Source organism: Ascaphus truei, chromosome 5 (assembly GCF_040206685.1).
Source record: "Ascaphus truei isolate aAscTru1 chromosome 5, aAscTru1.hap1, whole genome shotgun sequence".
Taxonomy (NCBI): Eukaryota; Metazoa; Chordata; class Amphibia; order Anura; family Ascaphidae; genus Ascaphus; species Ascaphus truei.
Genome location: NC_134487.1, coordinates 117,865,248 through 117,888,317, shown reverse-complemented (window position 1 = coordinate 117,888,317; position 23,070 = coordinate 117,865,248). Strand labels below are relative to the sequence as shown.

General features: G+C 40.2%; 1 protein-coding gene across 3 annotated transcripts in view; it reads left to right on the top strand.

Moving 5' to 3' along the window:
- PTPRQ (protein tyrosine phosphatase receptor type Q) overlaps positions 1 to 23,070 on the top strand; it is a 363,399-nt gene that overhangs the window by 162,768 nt on the left and 177,561 nt on the right. For 2 of the 3 annotated variants that reach the window (XM_075600515.1, XM_075600514.1), the window contains 7 exons: positions 4,060 to 4,341; positions 4,899 to 5,183; positions 6,075 to 6,257; positions 9,450 to 9,551; positions 13,214 to 13,334; positions 14,375 to 14,535; positions 15,177 to 15,322. In XM_075600515.1, coding sequence (XP_075456630.1) covers positions 4,060 to 4,341; positions 4,899 to 5,183; positions 6,075 to 6,257; positions 9,450 to 9,551; positions 13,214 to 13,334; positions 14,375 to 14,535; positions 15,177 to 15,322 — 1,280 coding nt within the window. The remainder of the gene's footprint in view (positions 1 to 4,059; positions 4,342 to 4,898; positions 5,184 to 6,074; positions 6,258 to 9,449; positions 9,552 to 13,213; positions 13,335 to 14,374; positions 14,536 to 15,176; positions 15,323 to 23,070) is intronic. The other variant, XM_075600513.1, reaches the window with a different exon arrangement.

Here is a 23,070-nt window from a genome sequence, read left to right as displayed (position 1 = left end):
CACCAGCAAATCTACAACAGAATGGCTGAAAAAGAAAAGAATCAAGGTTTTGCAATGGCCCAGTCAAAGTCCAGACCTCAACCCGATTGAAATGCTATTGTTGGACCTTAAGAGAGCTGTGCATAAACAAATGCCCGCAAACCTCAATGAACTGAAGCAATGTTGTAAAGAAGAGTGGGCCAAAATTCCTCCACAACGATGTGAGATACTGATAAAGTCATATAGAAAACGATTACTTCAAGTTATTGCTGCTAAAGGTGGTTCTACAAGCTATTGAATCATAAGGTGTACTTAGTTTTTCACACATGGCTTCTCCATTTTGGCTTTATTTTTGTTAAATAAATGATGATACGGTGTAATATGTCATGTGTTGTTGTCCATCTGAGGTTGTATTTACCTAATTTTTAGACCTGCTAAGGAACAGATGATTGTTATTGTATCCTGATATGTAAAACCATAGAATTGAAAGAGGGTGTACTTTCTTTTTCACACAACTGTATATGTATGTATGTATGTATGTATGTGTATATATGTATATATATATATGTATATGCAGTGGTTGACAAATCACCAAAAAATCTACTCGCCACACAAAAAAATCTACTCGCCACCTAGTACCAAACGTGTGCTGCTTGGGCCAATATTTACTCGCCCGGGGGTTAAATCCACTCGCCCGGGGCGAGCAAATGTATAGGTTTGTCGAACACTGTGTATATGTATATATATGTATATATATAATCAAAAAATAAATAGATGATACCGTTCTGTGGCTAACGAAATGCTTTTATTTGTGCGAGCTTTCGAGATACACTGATCTCTTCTTCCGGCGATGTTACAATGAATGAAGCAAGCAAAAGCTATACTATAAACAGTGTCTATTGGAATGTTATCTGTGCTGGTCCTTCCCCGGTGTGGATGTGTTTTATGTCTGGAGGTGTCAAAAGGTTACTGAAAGCAAGTGATGAAAGAGTGTGTATGTGTATCAGTGTGAATAAAAATGAATGGAGAGCCCACAGTATATACAGTGCTTTACAAAAGGTGTGTGTGGAGTGGGAGTGGATATAAATGGTGTGGGGTGGGTGTGGAAATGTGAGAGTTAGTAGCACAACTAAAAGTGTGTGTGGATACTTTGTGGTCCCTATTGGTGTATAGGGATGGAAAAACAAGGAGTATAAGTATGTGTGAGAGACAGCTGTGTGTGCATACATATAGCACAGTATGTACAGACATGGCCTGTAGCGCTCATGGGAAGAGAGTTCACTTGTGTCAGTAATGACTCATAAAATTTCGATCTCTGTTTAGGCCACTGCTAAGTGTCCCGAACAGTTGCATAAATTTGTATTCATGCAAACATCTCTCTTTCGGTGTTTTAAGATTACCTTTGAGTATGGCAACCCTCAGATCGTTCATCTTATGGCCAGAGTCAGAGAAATCTTCGCCAACAGGACTGTCTCTTGTTCCGCGTGTGGTGCTGTAGCGCTGCAGGTTCATTCTCTTGTTTAGCCCCTGCCCTGTCTCACCTATGTAGTAGCAGCTCCCTGGGCATTTCATGCAAAGTCACTGTCTCTGTGAGTGGCTCCTGCGGTCTCAGAAAGTATCTGCAGAAAGGGACCGCAGGAGCCACTCACAGAGACAGTGACTAAATGCATCGAATTTATTCTGACCCATAACTACTTCACATTTGGAAATGACACATACCTCCAGACAACCGGGACTGCTATGGGTACTCGGATGGCGCCACAGTATGCCAATCTGTTCTGCGCAAAACTGGAAAGTGACTTTCTTTCCACCTGTCACTTGAAACCCCTTACATACCTTCGCTACATCGATTACATCCTCCTGATTTGGACCTCTGGCGAACAGGACCTCCTACAGTTCTATGACAACTTCAATACGTTCCACCCGTCCATCAACCTCAAACTCACCCATTCCCCAGATGAAGTACATTTCCTAGACACCACCATTACTATAAAGAACAACCAACTACAGACTTCTGTATACTGCAAACCTACAGACGAGCCAGCTATTTGAGGGACAACAGCTTCCGCCCGACACACACCAAACATGCAACCATCTACAGTCAAGCCATACGATACAACCGGATATGCTCCGACACAGCAGACAGAGACCAGCGGATTAAAGCCTTGAGATCAGACTTTATAAACCGTGGATATAACCACAGAATTGTAGACCAGCAAATTCACAAAGCCACCAGAATACCAAGAAGTGATCTCCTTGAATACAAACAGAAGGAGACAAGCGACAGGATACCTTTGGTGGTCACATATAACCCACAACTAGAAGCCCTACGCAAGATCGCCAGGAAACTACAACCCATCCTCCAGGAAGATACAAGACTGCAACAGGTCTTCCCTGAAGCACCCTTATTATCATACAGACAACCCCATAATCTATAAGAATATTATGGTGAGGAGTAAAGTATTCAGTAGTACAACTGAATGCGGGACAAAACCATGCCAGGACCCAAGATGCAAAACCTGCGCAATGCTCTATACAGCGGACACAATACAAATAACACACAGGAATCGGGAATACAAAATCAGAGGAAGGTTCACCTGTTCCTCCAACAATGTCGTGTACCTCATCATGTGCAAGAAATGCCCAGGGGTCTGCTACTACATAGGTGAGACAGGGCAAGGGCTAAACAAGAGAATGAACCTGCACCGCCACAGCATCACACGCGGAACAAGAGACAGTCCTGTTGGCGAACATTTCTCTGACTCTGGCCATAAGATGAACGATCTGAGGGTTGCCATACTCAAAGGTAATCTTAAAACACCGAAAGAGAGACGGTTGCATGAATACAAATTTATGCAACTGTTCGGGACACTTAGCAGTGGCCTAAACAGAGATCGAAATTTTATGAGTCATTACTGACACAAGTGAACTCTCTTCCCATGAGCGCTACAGGCCATGTCTGTACATACTGTGCTATATGTATGCACACACAGCTGTCTCTCATACATACTTATACTCCTTGTTTTTCCATCCCTATACACCATATTGGGACTACACAGAGTATCCACACACACTTTTAGTTGTGCTACTAACTCTCACATTTCCACACCCACCCACACCATTTATATCCACTCCCACTCCACACACACCTTTTGTAAAGCACTGTATATACTGTGGGCTCTCCATTAATTTTTATTCACACTGATACACATACACACTCTTTCATCACTTGCTTTCAGTAACCTTTTGACACCTCCAGCCATAAAACACATCCACACCGGGGGAAGGACCAGCACAGATAACATTCCAATAGACACTGTTTATAGTATAGCTTTTGCTTGCTTCATTCATTGTAACATCGCCGGAAGAAGAGATCAGTGTATCTCGAAAGCTCGCACAAATAAAAGCATTTTGTTAGCCACAGAACGGTATCATCTATTTATTTTTTGATTATTGAAGCTCGGCTAACACGGTACTGATACCACTACATGTATATATATATATATATATATATATATATATATATATATAATCAAAAAATAAATAGATGATACCGTTCTGTGGCTAACGAAATGCTTTTATTTGTGCGAGCTTTCGAGATACACTGATCTCTTCTTCCGGCGATGTTACAATGACACAGAACGGTATCATCTATTTATTTTTTGATTATTGAAGCTTGGCTAACACGGTACTGATACCTATATATATATATATATATATATATATATATATATATATATATATATATATGTGTATATATATATATGTGTGTATATATATATATATATATATATATATATATGTGTGTATATATATATATATATATATATATATATATATATATATATATATATATGTGTGTATATATATATATATGTGTATATATATATATATATGTGTGTATATATATATATATATATATATATATATACATACATACATACATACATACATACATACATACATACATACATACAATATGATGAACACGGAGAAAATAGTAGAATCACCTTCTCTGTAGATGAAAATCTTTTGCAGTTGAATGTGTATTAAAGTATATTCTTTTCCCATTGTTTTCAGCTCCAAGTAGTCCACCATTTGATTTAACTTACAGAAACATTTCATCTACGAGTGTGATGGTTTCCTGGCAACAGCCAGTTTTTTCGAACGGAGTTATACTTTTTTATAAAATTAGCTATTGGAATACATCTCATTCTCTGACAAGCACCAGTAACTATTCATCAATTATTTTATCTGATCTTAAGAAATATTCTCAGTATCAAATTGTTATATCTGGTCATACCATATATGGGAATGGAAATCAAACTAGTGATGTTCTATATGTGACCACTTTGGAAGATGGTAAGTTGATACCACATACGACTCAACTTGTTTACATTAATTTCAGTGTGTTATGCATCAAGGCACTTTTTCCAATTGTGTCTCTGAATACAGATGTATAATATTTGATATATTTTGTTATTGCTGAATTCAACCTCATAGAACACCAGCTATTTTTGCACTGAGTACCAGCCGGTCTTAATTTTTTTAGCACTCTTACAGTACAGTACATGTTCATTTTTGGAAAGCCCTTTTGGACCAAGTTCCTACTCTATATACAATTTGGTCATTACATTTTTACATTACTTTATAATGAGCAACGGGCATTTTTAAGATCTTATCTCAGTTGCAACATATTTTTACTTAATTATTTTGTAAAAGAATTGAAACATAATTCTATTTTTTTAGTACTATCATAGACATAGGAAACAACGAAAAACATTATTTTTAAAACTTAAAAATACTGTTGATTAAAATAAATTCTCTTTGATTTTGTTAAAACATGAAATTCACAATTACATGAACGTTATTGACATCTGCCTTAGTCAATTCCTGTTCTATTTGTTTTCTTTCTGCAGTTCCTGATGATCCACCTCATAACCTGTCCTACAGAAATCTAAACTCTACTTCCATACAGCTGTTTTACTCTCCACCTTCTTCTCCCAATGGCATTATTAAGTACTACTTAATCACCTACCTAGGAGCTGAAGGCAGTTCTCAGTTTTTCAATAGCAGTAACTGCTCTGTAACCCTTAATGGTCTCAGAAAGTATAGTGAATACTATGTCACTGTTAGAGCAAGTACATCTGTGGGAAGTGGAACTGAAACAAGTAATCCGCTCTTTGTAAGAACTGATGAAGATGGTAATTTTGTACATACAATTTCTTTCTTATAAGCTACTTTTCTACAAACCTCTGCTTTTACTCATACTGTCCAGTATTTCCAAGAAATCCTGATGTGGTTATCATGTAAACCAATGAAATATTATTAGAGCATGTGCATATAATGCAGGTATGCAAGTAAAGGAGGGCCCTTTATCTGCATGTGGCACATGTTGTACTGGAAATATTAATTGATAACATGAAAAAGAGTTTGAATGACATGGAAAACACATACTCGAATATGAGGGGAAACATTTCATATACCACAAGTGCAACGATGATATACAGTACAGTAGTACAATAAAAGATGGCAGACATGCCAAACATGTTATGGATATCAAGGCATCAGAACACAAATTACACAGAATTAACTAGAAAAAAGTTAAATAATAACATGTTCTTGTATAGCGCGGCTAGTTTTATGTAGCACTTTACAGAGACATTTTGTAGGCACAGGTCCCAGATCCGTTTTTGGTCCCTGAGGCACAAGGAGATAAAGTGACTTGCCCAAGGTCACATGGAGCTGACACCGGGAATTGAACTAGGGTCCCCAGCTTCAAACTCAATGAGCCGCTCCTTCTCCCATGTAGACACGGAAGTAAACCATTGTCTGCATAATTCCTCTATTGTTTTACCTCAATAATATATCAAAGTGTGTAAAAAATAAATATATATATTATATATTCAAAAGTTTAACTTCACAGCCAACACGTCAAGACTCAAGATACATTGTTCTACCAAACCATACAGAAAATAAATACTTGGAGTATTGGCTGAACTTGCACTATTAGTGAAACACTTATTAATCTGTTGGCCAACTGTGTCTGAACAATTTTTGTAGTTTTCCACAGTATCTCCTTTTGTTTCTTGCAGTACCTGACAGTGGACCAGAAAGCATCACCTACAGAAACATTTCATCTACAGAAATAGTGCTATCCTTTTCTCCACCTGCCACACCAAATGGAATCATTAAGTATTATACCATATACATAAAATCTTTGAGTGGAAGCATAGAACGAGTCATAAATACTACAAATCTTTTGCAGAATGTTTCAGGTAAATACATGACTACTAACACAAACAAAAAATATTTAGTGAAAGAAAATATTTTTGAGTTTCTTAAAACAATAAAGAAAAGGGTCACATAAGTACAGTTTGTACTAACGTTTTTATTGTTTCTTATCTGGATTAGACTACAGTTTTAAGGACTCTGGGGTTGGTCATTGGTGTAGATTTAATTTTGGGCAAGCTTCTCCTACTGGTTCTTAATGTCATTTACTACGCTGTTGGGGTTTACTGCAGCTTATTTATGTTTAATAGGTGTACGAATTTCCCGTTTGTTACTAGTTTTTGGTTTACTATAGTGTGGGCCTCTTGTGTTGCCTATTGCAATAGGTTGAAGGGGAGCAATTTCAGGTACCAAAGTAATCAACATGGTAGTTCTTTCAGCAGTCTATGTTTTGGGTTTAGTTAATATTTTCTCTCTGGAGATGTGGTGAGCTGGAAGTGTAATGGAGCCACTTTAGATACAGTAGAGGCAACGTTTATTCTAACATTTGCCGTAAACTAGCCGGGTTACATTCTGGGTATGTGCTGGGTATGTGCTGGGTATGTTCTGGGCTAGTTTGAGGCACGTTTAAGGTATTTCTGCATTGACTAACGACCCATAGGATTAACACAGCAGGGATCCCTGGCAGTCCAATTCAGTTTGAATGGGACTGCCAGGGACCCCGCTGTTAATCTGATGGGCCATTAATCAATGCAGAAATGCTGGGGCTAGTTTAAGGAAAGTTTAAGGCATGTATTCAGAATGTACCTGGGTGTACCTGGGTCTTTTGGGGAATTGCCACTGGTTTTTGTTAGAATAAGAGTTGCCTCTACTGTATTTTGGGCTACATGTGTAAAGATGTACGTGTGCGCTGACACAGTTGCATAACATTGTGTGCCTTTTCTTCTGTCTGAAACGCAACATATTTATATAGATGTTGTATAGTGTATTTCTACTGTTTTAGAATTATAGACTGTTGGCGCATAGTTCTGTAATCTGCACTTAAAACAAATACTTATGCCACCTTTAAAGGGATGGAGAAAACAACGCAGAAAGCATCAAGAAAAGTAAAGCAAGCTGCACATTTTTTAATACATAAACCTGCACCAATTTACCAATGTAACTCCACCCGAACTCCTCCCACTTGCACAATAAATCCTTCATCGCATTGTAAGCATACCCAAAAATGTCTCCACTAAGGTTACCGGTTTTGCCCGACATTTTTTTTTAAATAAAGTTAAGTGGAAAAGTACAAACTCACCTTATAATTGGGCCCACCCACTTTGCGAGCCAGTCAGCAGTCGCATGTATATGGGTAAAACAGAGGGAGCTCCACCTTGGGGGCCTAAAGCAGCCATGTTGCTTGTGACAGGAAGCTCTAACCAAGAGAGAGAGACAGAGACAGAGAGATATACACAGAAACAGAGAGAGACACAGAAACAGAGAGAGAGACACAGAGACAGATACAATGTGTGTGTGTGTATGTGTGTGTGTGTGTGTATGTATGTGTGTGTGTAAACTTTTTCTTTTCTTTCCAGCTACTACTGAAATTAGGGGGTTGCCTTATATTAAGGGTCGCCCTATAATCGGGCAAATACAGTAATACATAGGCGCGGCCTATATTTGAGCACGAGTTGCGCCAAAATAACAACTTTGTGCCAACATTTTACCTTTGATACATAGAGCCCTTTGTTTTAAGGGGCCTTATGGTTCATCTGGATAGGACACACTGCTTTCTATGACAAAGAAATAAAAGAAGTGATCTGCGCTCAGGATACTGTGATAAAGTGCTTAAAGTGATAGGATATAAACCAATTTCCCAATCAGTGCAAATTAATGTGATTAAAAGTGTTCAATCTCAATTAGAGTGCTGTGTTATTTAACAAGTAAATATAGAACCTGTTAACAAAACATAAAGTTGTATGGAGGTTACTGCTGCTGTACTCATGGAATGGCTCCACAGACCGTAGTACTAGTGCAAGAAACAAAAAGAGAAAACAGCGCAAAACCTCAGTGTAGTATATAAAAAATTATATTGATATATTCAGCGGGTAAGTATAGCACGTACATCAATAAAAACATATATTAGCATGACATGTTTGGGACATGTTACCACATCAGCAACCGTAACTGCATCCGATCACGTTGATTCAGCCCAGACAAGGAGGTCAGATCCCTTCCCTTTCTGGTAGCAGTCTCTGAAGTCCTTTCACTCGGTTAAGTATACATCTCACTGCATAGTGAGGATGCTGCTGCCGTAGATGTAAAGCGACATGGACTCCTTACTGCTTCCGGATGTCGGGTCTCCGCGGACTCACCGATGATGTCACCAAAGCTCCGTCACTTCCGTCGCGTCTTTTACAAGTTATTTGCCGATGTACAATGTCCACAATTAAAGTCAATGATTGTGATCAAAATGAGATCCTCAAAAGTATTGAGTATAAGCTGGAACGTGTCCTCTTCCTTCCTACGCGTTTCGTATATAAAAATACTTCCCTGATGAAGTAGAGACTGCTACCAGAGAGGGAAGGGATCTGACCTCCTTGTCTGGGCTGAATCAACGTGATCGGATGTTGTTACGGTTGCTGATGTGGTAACATGTCCCAAACATGTCATGCTAATATATGTTTTTATTGATGTACGTGCTATACTTACCCGCTGAATATATCAATATAATTTTTTATATTCTACACTATGAGATTTTGCGCTGTTTTCTCTTTTTGTTTTTTTCTATGACAAACCAAAAAAATGTATGCATAAAATGGATGGTCAATGAAAAGAAGTATGAATTCTTTATAAAGAGTACTGTGAAACAGAAGCCAGATCCAAAAGTAGAGTAGAAAGTAATAGACTTGTCGTAATGGAAAATATTAATGAAAAGTTATAGAAATAAATGGGGGCAAGGTATAAAGACTTGTGTTTTCAAAATAAAATGAAAGTATGCATTGCGTAAAAAAATGTATTTACTTGCCTAAAATCATTAGCAAAATACTTTTTTATGTCGTTATTGATATTTTTTATATTCAATGAATGTAGTGTGTCTTGTTAAATTATATGTATATAAATATGTCATAATTGTTAATGAAACACAATTAAAAGGTACTGTTCATGAATTATGAAGATATATTCATTTTATTTCCTCTTACCACTTATATTTTTGGAAAAGGTTGAAATGTATGTTTTTACATTACTATGTACAGGCTTAAAGAAATATACCAATTACGTCCTGGAAATGTCTGCCAGTACTGTGAAAGGGGAGGGTAAACACAGTGCGACTCAGAGCATTTTTACGGAAGAAGACGGTAAGAGGAAAAGTATTATGCAATAAACATATTAGTGTAATAATTCTACCATGGGACTCAGTGTCTGTTTTTTTAAATACATATTTTATGAATATTTGTGCACGTGTAAGTATCTTGAAAAATATAATTGAACCAATAGATCAAAGACAGGAAGACAGAAAGCGCACTGAGAACTAGTATGGTATAATATATGTATTGAAAAAAGTCCTCAAAAAGGACTCCATAATAACACAACAATGTGTATATACAAAATAAAAGACTTACAATGTGTTAAAAATGGTGACAGCTCCAGGAGCTCCAAGCTAAGTACCCCTCTCCCGGCCTCCACCTATTAAATTTTTTACAAATTAGGCATTTCCTTCGAGCTCTATCCCAAAACTCTAAATTCCCCCCCCCCTGACCAAATTTTAGTCTCTCTGCCTCAAAATCGAATACCAGAGAGGATTGATTTCCGAGATTTACAGAGCATTGGAGTTGTCCCCCCCCCCATCCCACTCCTACATGCAAAAATGGAACGCTGACCTTAACCTACAAATGGACACTGAGGACTGGGAGGATATCTGGGAATCCGCTACCAAAACCTCGATCTGTACCATAACAAAAGAAAATATCTATAAAATCCTATTCCAGTGGTACCTGACCCCGAGCAGACTGAGCCAGATCTTCCCCGGCACTACAGACTTGTGCTGGAGGGGATGTGGTCAAAAGGGAGACATGGCCCACATTTGGTGGTCATGTCCGGAGATCCAGAGGTTCTGGACCAGAGTTCAAAGACTCCTTTATGAGACCCTAGGACCAGAGGTCCCTTTGGACCCTCTGACCTATGTGTTGGGAAAACCACTAGAAGACCTACCCGCCCCACTTTCCAGGCTCATCTCCGCTAACCTGACAGCCGCTAGGTGCTCAGTTGCAGCGGCTTGGAAACAAGTAAAAGCACCTTCCAAAAGAACAGTCATTAGCAGAATAAACACAGTTATGAGCATGGAAAGGCTCACAACCATGTTAAAACAAAAGATGCCCCAATTCTACAACACATGGGAACCATGGCCTGGCGCTGGAGCCCCTTCCTACAGGTCCTAGCCCAAAACTGACCCCCCCCCCCAGGGTGAGCGGGATTGGTGTCCCCCAAAACTATCTTCTTCCATCAGTTCCCCCCTCCCTCCCATCCCCACCCATCTTTTCTGTGTCGTTCCCACATATCCCCCTTCCTCTGTCTTCTCTTCAACCTACCTTCAAAAAGGAAAACAGAAAATGGTTTATTGGATTAATCTGTAACACCTGCAGTCATGTGCCTATGACTTCATTGCCAATTCTACAATGTTATTTCTTTCTGTAACCACGCTGCAATTCTCCAATAAAGATAAGATTGTTAAAAAAAATAAATGGTGAGAGCAGGGATGGGGAGATCCGGATAAGCCTCTGCTGGAGTAGATGATGAGGGTCTGGACCACACTCTCTGTCAACTGTACCTGATGCCTCCCTCTACTGGTCTGTCGCTTCACCACTGAAAACGCGATTTGCGATTTGTGATTTGCTAGGCATTGTTTGTAAGGCAGGAAAAAAGGATCCATCTTTTCCAATACAAACATAAAATACATTTTGTTACTAAAATATCTCTAATAAATCTTTAACAACCCCTACTGTATATGGGTTACTGGTCAAATGCAATAATAATTAGGTAAGGTAGAAATGGTGCAAATCTGGGGCAAAACATTTGTACTATATGTATCAAATGAAAAAAATATCCTATTTTCTTGTTCAGTGTTTTATTTTCTCATTGTGCATTTTTTGGTGACTCAGAATGCACCACATTTTCCTTAATACATATGAGCTTTTCATTAAGCACTGATGCAGGGTGTCACACGCTAATCTGACATTAACTGACATTGACTTGAATGGCAAGTAACGCTGGATCGGGTGCGATATCCTGCATTGCAGCCTGATGAATCCCGGTGATGCATTCCTATGTGATATGGTATTAACCATGTATTGTATTCAGAAAGGTTCCATGAGTGAGAGTGCAGTAGACACACCATATACAGAGTGGGGACAGTCTTGGTAGAGCACAAGAGATAAGCAGGAACATCATTGGTTATTCATTACATTGAGATAGTGCCAATCAGGGCCCCATTGCTCAGAAACTTCCTTTGAAGGCAATGACCCTTATTCTGTGAGGTCGAATACTGCCAATCAAGGGGTATCGCATGGAAATCCCAATTGACAAGTATCACTATGCTACATTTATAGGGATATGTATAAAAATTGCAAATTTTGTTCCAAAACACAGAGCAAATATTTGCATCTGCGTCCATTTGCGAAAAGCAACATCTTATGTATTAATCTTTCAAATCTTACTTCTTACATTTTGGTTCTGATCGCTGGCACATTTATTTGGCACAAAGAGAGAGGAAAACTGCACCAGTTATAGGTGCAACTTGTAATATATCTCATTATAATATTGCCCTGACTCCTTTAACTCCTCCTATAAACACTCTCCAAAATACTCATAATGCAAGTGGAGCAAATAGGGGGGAAAGATTGAGCAAAGCACCTTAAAGAGGCACTCCTGGCGACACTTTTTTTTCCCGTGCATTTAAAAAACAAATTAGGATTGAATCGTAGGCCCTCAAATCTGAACCGTGTTAATTTCAGCTCCGGGGACACCCTGATTCAAACCTACTGTATTAAAAAAAAACAATGTGATGCCTGGAGTGCTCCTTTAATACATTGAAGCAGTATCACTCATTGTTAAAATGACACAATTCACGCGATACTTGATACATATCCCTCTAAGGCTCAGATACATCAAACTCTTTTAAGACAGAGTTAATATCGCACATGTCAACATACAGATTGCACATATAAGTGCATAAATAGTGTTTTAAATCTACTGAAATATTAAATTAGATTTTTTTTTAAATTGTGAAAATGTTTAAGTCTTATTTATGACAGCTTTTTTTTTTAGATTGGTAACTTTCATTGGGAAAGTATAGGGCACAAAAACTGTTTACCTAGCGGCTTTGTCTCCTACCCTGTTTGTATACAACTGTGCTGCAATATTTCGTAAGACTCTATAATAGTTAATGTATTTCACATATGTAAGGTTTTCTGTTTTAATAAATTGTGGCGTCAGCATTGGGTAGTGTGGAATGATTTAAGCCCTCGTGGAATCCCATATTTTTATGATCTCTCAATGTTATGCCCAGCAGGAATTTTCCCACCTCTTGTAGCCTGTAATAATTATTTCCAGCTCTCTTTCCCCAATGGGGTAGTGTTGCAAATTACTTTATTTTTACATGCATTCACACCTATAAAACAGATCTCGCTTTTATTGGAAGAAAAAAATATTACAGCACAGTATTTGGACAAAACACTAAGCAAATCGCTGTGTTATGCCTACTGGTCTGTTTTCTCATGGAATCGTTTTTTTTCCATTGAATCACAGAAACAGATGTGTTAATACCACCATGCAAAATTGTCCTTCAGTTTTTTGGCCGAAAAAGTAAAGCAGCCTGATTGGAATTGATAGAGTTGAAATACCTGTTCTGGGATATTTTTTTTTTTTAGGAAAGATAATATTAATCTCAAGGGAAAATGTTGTTTTAGTTATACGTTTCGGATCATATCACTCATAAGGGTACTTTCTGTTGCATTTTTGACAGCTCCGTCTTCTCCTCCACGCTCTCTCTCTGTAAAACAGTTATCCGGTATAATTGTGAAGTTGTCATGGAAGCCACCTCTTGAGCCAAATGGGATAATCCTCTTTTACACAGTTTATATCTGGTAAGATCTTAGAAAAGATTTTTTTAAAGTTGACATGTCAGAATGTGAAATTATTATTTAAACATACAGTATAAACACTAAAATCATACCTGTGTATTGTAATAATACAGAAATTGAAAAAATATGTTTTTCATTGCTATCAAGTCTTTTTTGACATCATTTTGAGTATGTAAGCCACAATTTCTTATAGCGCAGTTTGATTGCCATTGTTTTTCAACCCCATCACTAGTTGCGATCAAAGTACTTTAGAAAACTCTAAGGAACTTATTGTACTGTATGTCTCCTGAAGCGGCTGCTCGGGTCATTTTTGGCCAAAAATCCCCATTGAAGTCTATGAGGATTTTCAGGCCAAAAACATCTGCTCTGACAGATTTAGAATTACACCTAAGTCATTGAATCTCAAACCTCTCTTCAGAGAACATTGGTCAAATCAGGTGCTAGGAATTATCACTGTACTTGCACACAGGTGAATTCGTCTAATTGTCACGACTAGAAGTTTGGGTTGTTGCCTCAGAAACCTGGTATGGCGAAGGGACCTGAGGAGAGATTTGAGAACCACTGCTATGAGCCCTTCTAAGAGCTAGGTCAAAAGAAAACACAGAGGTGCCTGAAATTGTATCCATATTGCAATACAGTATGTGACAGAAATGAATTACTGCACTCCACAAGCACAGGAGATGTACAATGAATACAACTTCACTTCCACTACCTACATAGTAACTGCATCTCTGTGTTTGATTCTGCATGTTTTCCGTGAATGCTTACATTGTATTTTAGTTGTGCAGTTATTTTCTAAGCCAGTTGACTGGTTTACTGTGATGAATTTGCCACTCTGCAGTAATTGGTGCTCAAGTTTGGTTAAAATACATTACAGTTGAGCGTATTCATAATGCGTGATGGACCCTGTTTATTACAATGACAAAGCTTTACGGATTTGGAAGTGTGTAGTTATATTACAAATTAATTTATGCTGATTTAGGGAGAAGAAACACAAACTGTGGTATCAGCATTCATTTTAATGCAGTATTTTTTCTTTTTAGGAATACGGCGTCAAATAAAACTATCAAGAGTGAAGAAACGTCAGTAGAATTTAAGGACTTGGAAAACAACAATGAATATAATGCATATGTCACAACAAGTACCCGATTTGGGGATGGAAGAGTGCAAAGTCCTATTCTTAAATTCAGAACATTGGAGGGAGGTAAGTTTAAATTCTTCTAAACTAAGGAATTTATGTAACACCACAGAGGAGATGTAGGCACATGTTTACTAATTTCTTCCAAATAAGGGGCGCACAGGTGTTCATGTTCAACGTGAACACCTGTGCTCCCCTTATTTGGAAGAAATTGCATCGTTATGGACCAAGGAACGATCCTAAAAGGGATTTTCTGAGCTGCTTTACATTATTTTCACACTTTGTTCACACTTATGGTGATTTATTCACTGTGTAATTTATTTTCTGCACAATTACTTATATTATCACTGTGTGTAAATATTTGTTCAAGTCACTATCACTTATTTTTTTTATTAAGCACGTTATAACTCACGCGTTATACACTTCATTTCCACAGAAGAGCGCCCAGTTACAATCCTTCCAATCTTGTACATGTTTACTAAACAGCCTTCGTCCAATTGACTTGAATGGGCTGTAAGGTGACTTACAGCTCCGGAGTTGCTCTACGACAGAAAACGATTTAGTAAATATGGCCGTGGTGTACTACATTAGTTATAAGCATGTGGTATCTTAGTTACAACGTTTTCAACATGTACACTGTATGTCCTTTATTCATAACTGCAAAGTAGCTGATATGAGGCTTCATGGCTTGTGTTGTGTTTTTCTAGCACCAAGTGATCCACCAAAGAATGTGTCATATAACAATATCACTTCTAATTCAATCATGGTTTTCTGGAGCCCCCCTACTAAACCAAATGGAATTATACAGTACTATTCAATCTATCACAAGAATATCTCTGATACCTACATTAAGGTAAGAACATTTGATATCAACATTTTTATGTCATACATTTCATAAAGAATCATTTCTGAAAACGTAATTGATCTTTACACAGTCGGTTTAGCTTATAAACCCTAACAGTACTCTTCTTCAGCTATAATTTAGACTGTCTAGTCTTCAAATGTACTAAGAAAGACATTTGTGAGGTCTTAACTCATGCCATACTGCCACATTTATACATAACTCTTATGCAAGATAGGACATCTGTAACAGCTCTGCACTGATCTTGGCCAAAAGAGAGAAACCCAGTTTTTAGTACCATTAAAAACATTAAAGCACAGATTGTTGTGGTGCATGTTTAATTTGGTAAGTTCCTGTTCAGTACATACAGAAAAATATTTGAAATATCAAACCGGTTAACATTAACTTTAAAATATTGTCTGTCAAAGAAAATATCACTTAAAGATCTACACCACTTAGAAAATATGGTCATATAAATATTTAAAATATTGGTAAAGATTTTTTTGTTGGAGGTATCTGGACAACGCTAGTTTACTTCTATGCATATTTATGTTTCTTTTATATGTAAACACACAATTGTGGTGGTTCCATTTTGATACAGAATGTGAATTTTCAGGGCTGCGGACAGCTTTCCTGGAGCCCAGGACTAGTTTCCACTGCCTCCCCCTCCTCTTGTCACCGGCTTTGCGATACCCCCTCTATGTCTCACACCGCCACCTCACCCCTCCCTCTCCCCTACCCACACCTCTCCCCTCACATTTCCCCTCTCCCTCTTCTCTCTTACACCCCCACCTCCCTCTTTCCCTCCCCCACCTATCTCTCTCGCCCACGCCCCACCTATCTATGACCCCTACACCTCTCTTTCCCCCACCTCTCTCCCCCACCTATCTTTCTCCCCCTCATCTTTCTCCCCCCCTGTCTCTCCCCGCCACCTCTCTCTCCCACCTATCTTTCTCTCTCCCACCCACCTCTCTCTACCTCACCTCTCTCTCTTTCTCTCCCCATCTCTCTCTGCCTATCTTTCTCTCTCCCCCACCTCTCTCTCCCCACCTCTCTTTCTCCCCCTCCTCTTTCTCCACTCTCCTCTCTCCCCCCTCCTCTCTCTCCCTCACCTCTCTCGCTTTCTCTCCCCATCTCTCTCTGCCTATCTTTCTCTCTCCCCCACCTCTCTCTCCCCAACTCTCTTTCTCCCCCTTCCTCTATCTCCACCTCCTCCTCTTTCTCCCCCCTCCTCTTTCTCCCCCCTCCTCTCTCTCTCCCCCTCCTCACTCCCCCCTCCTCTCTCTCTCCCCATGCCTATCTTTCTCCCCAACCTCTCTCCCCCACCACCTCTCTCCCCCACCACCTCTCTCCCCACCTATCTTTCTCTCTCCCCCCCAACTCTCTCTCTCAACCCACTTATCTCTCTCTCTATCCCCCACCTTTCTCTATCTCTCACATTTTTCTTTCGCCCCACTTCTCTCTCTCCCCAACTTCTCTCTATCTCCCCCACCTCTCGCTCTCTTTCTCCTCTGCCTATCTCTCTGTTCTCCACCTCTCTCCCCACACCTGTCTCCCCTCCACTTCTCTCTCTTTCTTGCACCTCCACCTCTCGCCCTCCATTTCTTATACCCCCCTCACATCCTCTCCCTCACCTCCCTTATCCCCTACCTATCTCTCGCCTCTACAACTTTCTCTTGCTCTCTCCCCCACCTCTCTCTCTCCCCTTACTTCTTTTTCTCCCCCACCTCTCTTCCCCTCTCCTCTCTATCCCCCTTCCTCTCTATCCCTCTCCTCTCTCCTCCTCCTCCTCTCTCCCCCTCCTTTCTCTCCCCCTCCTGTCTTTCTCTCTTTACACCCCACTTTTCTTTCTCTCTGTCCCCAACATCTCTCTCCCCCACCTCTCTCCCCTATCTATCTTTCACTCTGTCTTCCCCACCTCTCTCTCCCCCACCTCTCTCTCCCCCATCTCACTCTCTCCCACCTTTCTCTCTCTATCCCCCACCTCTCTCTCCCCCACCTCTGTCTCTCCCTCACCTTTCTCTCTCTCTCTCCCACCTTTCTCACTCTCCCCATCTCTCTCTCTCCCCACCTATCTTTTACACTCTCTCCCCCACCTCTCTCTCCCCCAGCTATCTATTTCTCTCTACCCTACCTCTCCCACACCTCTCTCTCCCCCTCACCTTTCTCTCTCCCCACCTGTCACTCTCTACCCCACCTGTCACTCTCTACCCCCACTTCTCTTTCCCCCAATTCTCTCTCTTTCTTCCACCTCTCTTTCTTCCCCACTTCCACCTTTCCCCTCCTCTCCAATGCACTTATTAACCCCCCTCCCTCAACACACTCAATAACTCCACCCTCGCCCCAGTACACATAATGACCCCCTTCCCAATACACATAATGACCCTCCCCAATACACATAATGAGTCCTCACCCCAAAAACACATGATGACCCCCTTACACATAGCAGCGCCAGGTGGATGCAGAAGTTGGGCCCGATTTCTGGGTGGGCCCAACTTCCGGCACACGGGGGTGATGCTTCAGTAAAAGCCAGACCGCAGCAGGGGAGAGAGGCCCACTGCAGGGGGGGAGACCAGGGGCCCAGCAGCCAACATAGGCTGGGCAGCCAGGCGCGGATGTCGGGCCCAACTTCCCGGACCGGCCAAGCCCCCCCACACCTGCCGGGCCCGGGACAGTTCTCCTAGCTCTACCCCCCTGTTGTCAGCCTTCGCCTTACTACTGCTAGAGAGCGCTGCAATTGGTAGCATCAGGAAAAAATGATCATTATTGACTTTTCTGTTTTTCTTGTTACTTTGGAAACAATGATAAAACATTTCCAGATTATCAGATAAAGGCAAGCACTGTATTTGCAGCTCATATTTTAACTTGATTTAATTCAGTTGTGTTCATTAACGAACAAGTGCTCAAAATCAGGACAGGCTGAGTCAGTTATATGCCACCATTTGGTTTCTTGTGTGTTGGATAATGCGTATATCCTTTCCTTTTTACGTGCTTTTATGTAAGTGACAGCACGTTGTAAGAAAAATACCCCCAATAGAACTTCATTAAAAGTGTGTAAACAGCAGTTGTTTCAGGATGCAAGTCATTCCAGAACAGAAGCGAACAACAAATGCTGTGAAGGATAAAAGAAAAATGCTAATTAATTTACAATACAGCAGTGCTTATCTCCACAGGGAGATAATTTGTTGTGTGCAAGGAAGTGCATTTAAACATGTTAGAAAATAGTCAACATTCTTTTTCTCCCACTTCAGTGCATAAGAACTTTTTGCCTCATAATATATGCCGATGTTCTAACAGACAGAAGCAAATATAATATTGATCATATATGTGGTCACATTTTTAAGTCCTTCGCAGATTTAGCATTTTCAAAATTGAGGGAACGGCCTTCACTGTGTTAGTTGCAGCTAAAGTGCATCAAAGTTCGTGAATCCAATCTCGAAAAAGAAATATTGCATGTTAATTGCATTAATAAAGGTCCTTTCATTTCATTTGGTACAAGTAGTACCAGACTGTTTAATGGTACTTTATTCAGGGAATTTAAATTTATCACCCAAGTAGCAAACTGAATATATATCTGCAATTTGGAATACTTCTAAATATACTCTTCTTAATAATATTGTAATAACGATGTAATGGAAGATTGAAAATGACCATTTATAATGAAAAGGATATGCCCTAACTTCTAATATGTGATTGCTACATACCCTCCATGCAAATTGGTCAATTACCTATTTCTCTGTCTGGTGTCTGCGTTGGAATTGATGATTAGCTGATGCCTTGTAATCTAAGATTATTTCAATCTTCCTGGTTCAATTTCCAATTATGATGCCACATTTCCTGGTTGAGACAATATGACCTTCAAATTAAATCAAAGATTACAAATTATTCACACGTTTTCTTTCATCACATGGCTGCACTTAACCTTCTAAGCAGCCAATGTCCCCTGATGTATCCATTAAATGGTTTATTGCCTCTTGCACTAGTTATCTGAAAAATACAGTACATGTAGGTTGTATTGTACAATATATATTTTTACACATATTCCTTATCAACTTGTTATTATCTCAATGAACATGACTCTGCGTGTGATCAACATTTAACGTTGAGCCCATACTATTTTTCTCTATGAGTTTTTCTTCTATGAAATTCACCAGTGCTTTATCTACAAAACTATTCTAATTTGAAAATGCAAAGTATAGTCAAATTCATTAAATGTAGCATATTTTCACAGCATCTTAGGTGTGTTATATACGTAGTAGAGTAGTCGTCCTCCACCATTCCCTTTTTTAGGGTCTGAACGTCAGTAACGTCAAGTTTTGGTATGACAACTAACATAATGTCAAGTCCCTGTGTTAACCTTGACAGGCTTCAGTGGATAGGCAATGTTAGCGGGAATACTTATGTTGCATCTCATTAGTACTAATGGCCATTATAATTAACTCAATGAGAAAACATGATTTAACTTTATGTTATTAGCCTTTGAAGATATGCTGTAATGCTTAACATGACATTGAGTTAGGTTAACGTTGCATGAAGTCACTTAATAGAGTTCTATAGATCTCGGTAAGGGAGATCCATCTTACACATTCCTCCGTCCCGTACTTCATCTACTGCTCGGTGGGAACATCTCCCCGAATCCTGGCCCTACTCACATAACCATTCTCTCATCGTAAACCTCCTAAATCCTCCACTTTCTACACCACCACCCCCTCCAACCTCCTAAATCCTCCCCTCCATACATTACCAACCTCTCCAACTCATCCACATCTCCTGCAGTACATGATAACCTCTCCAACCACCTTAACCATCTAGGAGACATGACTCACCACTGACATTGCCTTTCCTGCTACTCTATAATATAGAGGCCTTTCCTTTTGCCATAACCACAAGTCAGGCAACAGATATGGTGAAGGAGTAGGTATCATGCTGTCTTGTAGATGCACATTTAAAGTTATACCCCCCACCTACTGTACCATCTTATTCTCATCATTTGAAGTTCATGATACTGTCATGTTGGGTGTTTTCTTTGACTGTCTCTGCTTCGTGTCTTCTGTGACTGTCTTTGCCCTGTGTCATCTGTGACTCTTTGCCCCGTGTCTCCTGTGACTCTTTGTCTGCCTCCCTCCTGTGTCTCCTGTGATTGTCTATGCCATTTGTCTCCTGTGAGTCTCTGTCTGTCTCTGTCCTGTGTCTTCTGTGACTGACTGTCCTGTTGTGGGAGTGCCTCACTTTCTATTGGGGTCCCACAGGGCTGTGCACCCTAATTGATTGAACTCATCTCAAAATACTCTCCAACATGCCCTCTTTGAATGATCTTCTGCTCTGCTCCTCCCTCATAACCTCACTCACTTCTATCTGAAATCTTAAATCTTTTTTTTTTTAGTTTGAAGGAGTACCTCAGTGAGTAAAGACACTGGGGGTCATGCACTAAGCTCCGATAAGTCGTTTTTAGAACGCAAAGTGCTCTTAGAACGTGATGTTGCGCTGAACACGATTCACTAAGCCACACGTTCTAAAAGTGACTTTTTTCTGGAAATTTTTCTAAGTACAACTTTGCTCGTTCATTTCCCTGTTTGCGTGAAATTCTGCCCTTAAGCGGGATGCACTAAGCAACGCAACCTTAACGTACGCGAAAGTTGCGTTCAACAAAACACGTCAGCTCAAGGTAGCCGCAAAAAAAGCTGGACTTAGAAAAATTTGTTTGTTTACATTTTTGCATGCGCAAAACCCATACAACAGGCCGGTGGGTGTCCCCGGCTGACCCCGCGGGGGTCCCCGAGGGAGGCCTGGGGGTCGCGTGGGTGTCCCCAGATGACCCCGTGGGGATCTGGGGGTCCCTGGTTCACCAAGTGGGGGTCCCCGTGGGAGTGCGGGGGTCCCCGCGGCCGTCCCGGGGTCCCCGCGGAAGTCCCGGGGTACCCAATGTTGCGCCTCCAAAAATAATAAACAATATTTATAACTAAATACACCCCCTAACACATACAATACAGTAATGGGCAAAATTACTATTATCTACATATGGATAATAATGCATTTGCCCATTTTAAATACATATAAATTACAATAAATACAGTAAATACCTATTACACTTACCTTTTACAGGCACCCACGATGAAGGCCGTCTCCATCCTCATCTTCATCCTGCCCATGTCCCTCCGGTGCTGCAAACCATACACAAGAATAAAAATAGCCCCTAACCCCTTAATCACCTTAGCGGTCATTAACTGCTACAGTCATTAAGGGGTTAACCCACCCTCACCCACCACTCGGGAGGCCTAAATACCCTCCCCCACTACCCATCCCGTGAGGCCTAACCACCCCCACCCACTAACACAGGCGGGAGGCCTACTCACATACCCTTGGGGCCAATACTCCCTTCCCCCACCCCCAGTACCCACAAGAAAAACAATAAACAGCCCCACAATAAACATCATTATATTTATTCTATACATAACCCACCCCCTGTGCCCACCCATAAATACATGATTCATTATTTTACATACAGGGTTAATACCCCAGGCCCACGGGAGTCCCCGGTGGGCCTGACGGGTCACCTCACAGACCTCACAGTAGCCCAGCACCATGTTTCAAACACGGTCTGGAGGCCTATGGGTGGTCCCTGCCAGGCGCCATGGTTCACCAAGTGGTCTCCGTGGGTCACTGTGGGCCACAATGGGATCCCCACGGGTAGGCCCACGGCTGTCTGGGGGGCCCCGGGTCAGACCCACAGGTGCCTGAGGGGCCTCGGGTGGTTCCCACGGGGGTCTGGGAACCACAGATGTGTGGCCACCGGTTCTTCCCCGCAGGTGTCCCCGTGGACCCGGCAGCCGTTTACCCATGAGAAGCCTGAGGAGACCGCAGATGGTCTCCATAGGTCCCCCGCATACCAAAAGGAACCAACCCTGTATGTAAAAAAAATAAACCTGTCCTATACATTAAATACATCAATCCCCCCCCCACCCCAACACATACAGTACAATAATGTACAAAATAACTATTATCCAGATAGGGATAAAATATTATTTGCCCATTATTAAACACATTAACTAGCATAATAAAATAAATAAAGTTCTACTGACCTCATCAATAAGAAGCCCCCTCGACAGCAAAATCTGTGTCCTCCATTGCCAACAAAATACATAGCCAATACATTGCAATTACATTCTGATATCAATTAACCCCTTAATCACCTTATCGGATAATAACCGCAAAGGTAATTAAGGGGTTAAGCCACCTTGGCCCTATACCCACCCTTCACACATTCATTTGTACAGTGGCTTCATCATGCAACTATATATATATATATATATATATACACACATGATGAACCAATATACAAAGAAATGTTTAAGGGTTATCAAAAACATGCTCTAATAACAATACCACTTCTCCATATCAGCCACAGTAAAATAAAATCCTATTTCCTAAAAAAATCAAATCTCATCTTCCAATCAAAAGCATCAAATGCCAATCAAAACATTGAATTTACATTGTATACATAATGCATAAAATCTATGCACCATGTACACTCTGCCAATCAATGTTAACAATAAAATATTCCAAACAAAATACCATTAAATCCAAACAAGTATACTATTTAAACCAAGCAAGTCAACATAAATGAATTAGCATTCATTAATCAAATCCCAAAACAATTAAAATACCATCCATAACAATTACACAATTAAATATTTCAATCGTTAAAACAAGTTACCATCAGACAAAATATAAGCACCAAAAAGAATACAATATACAAAAGA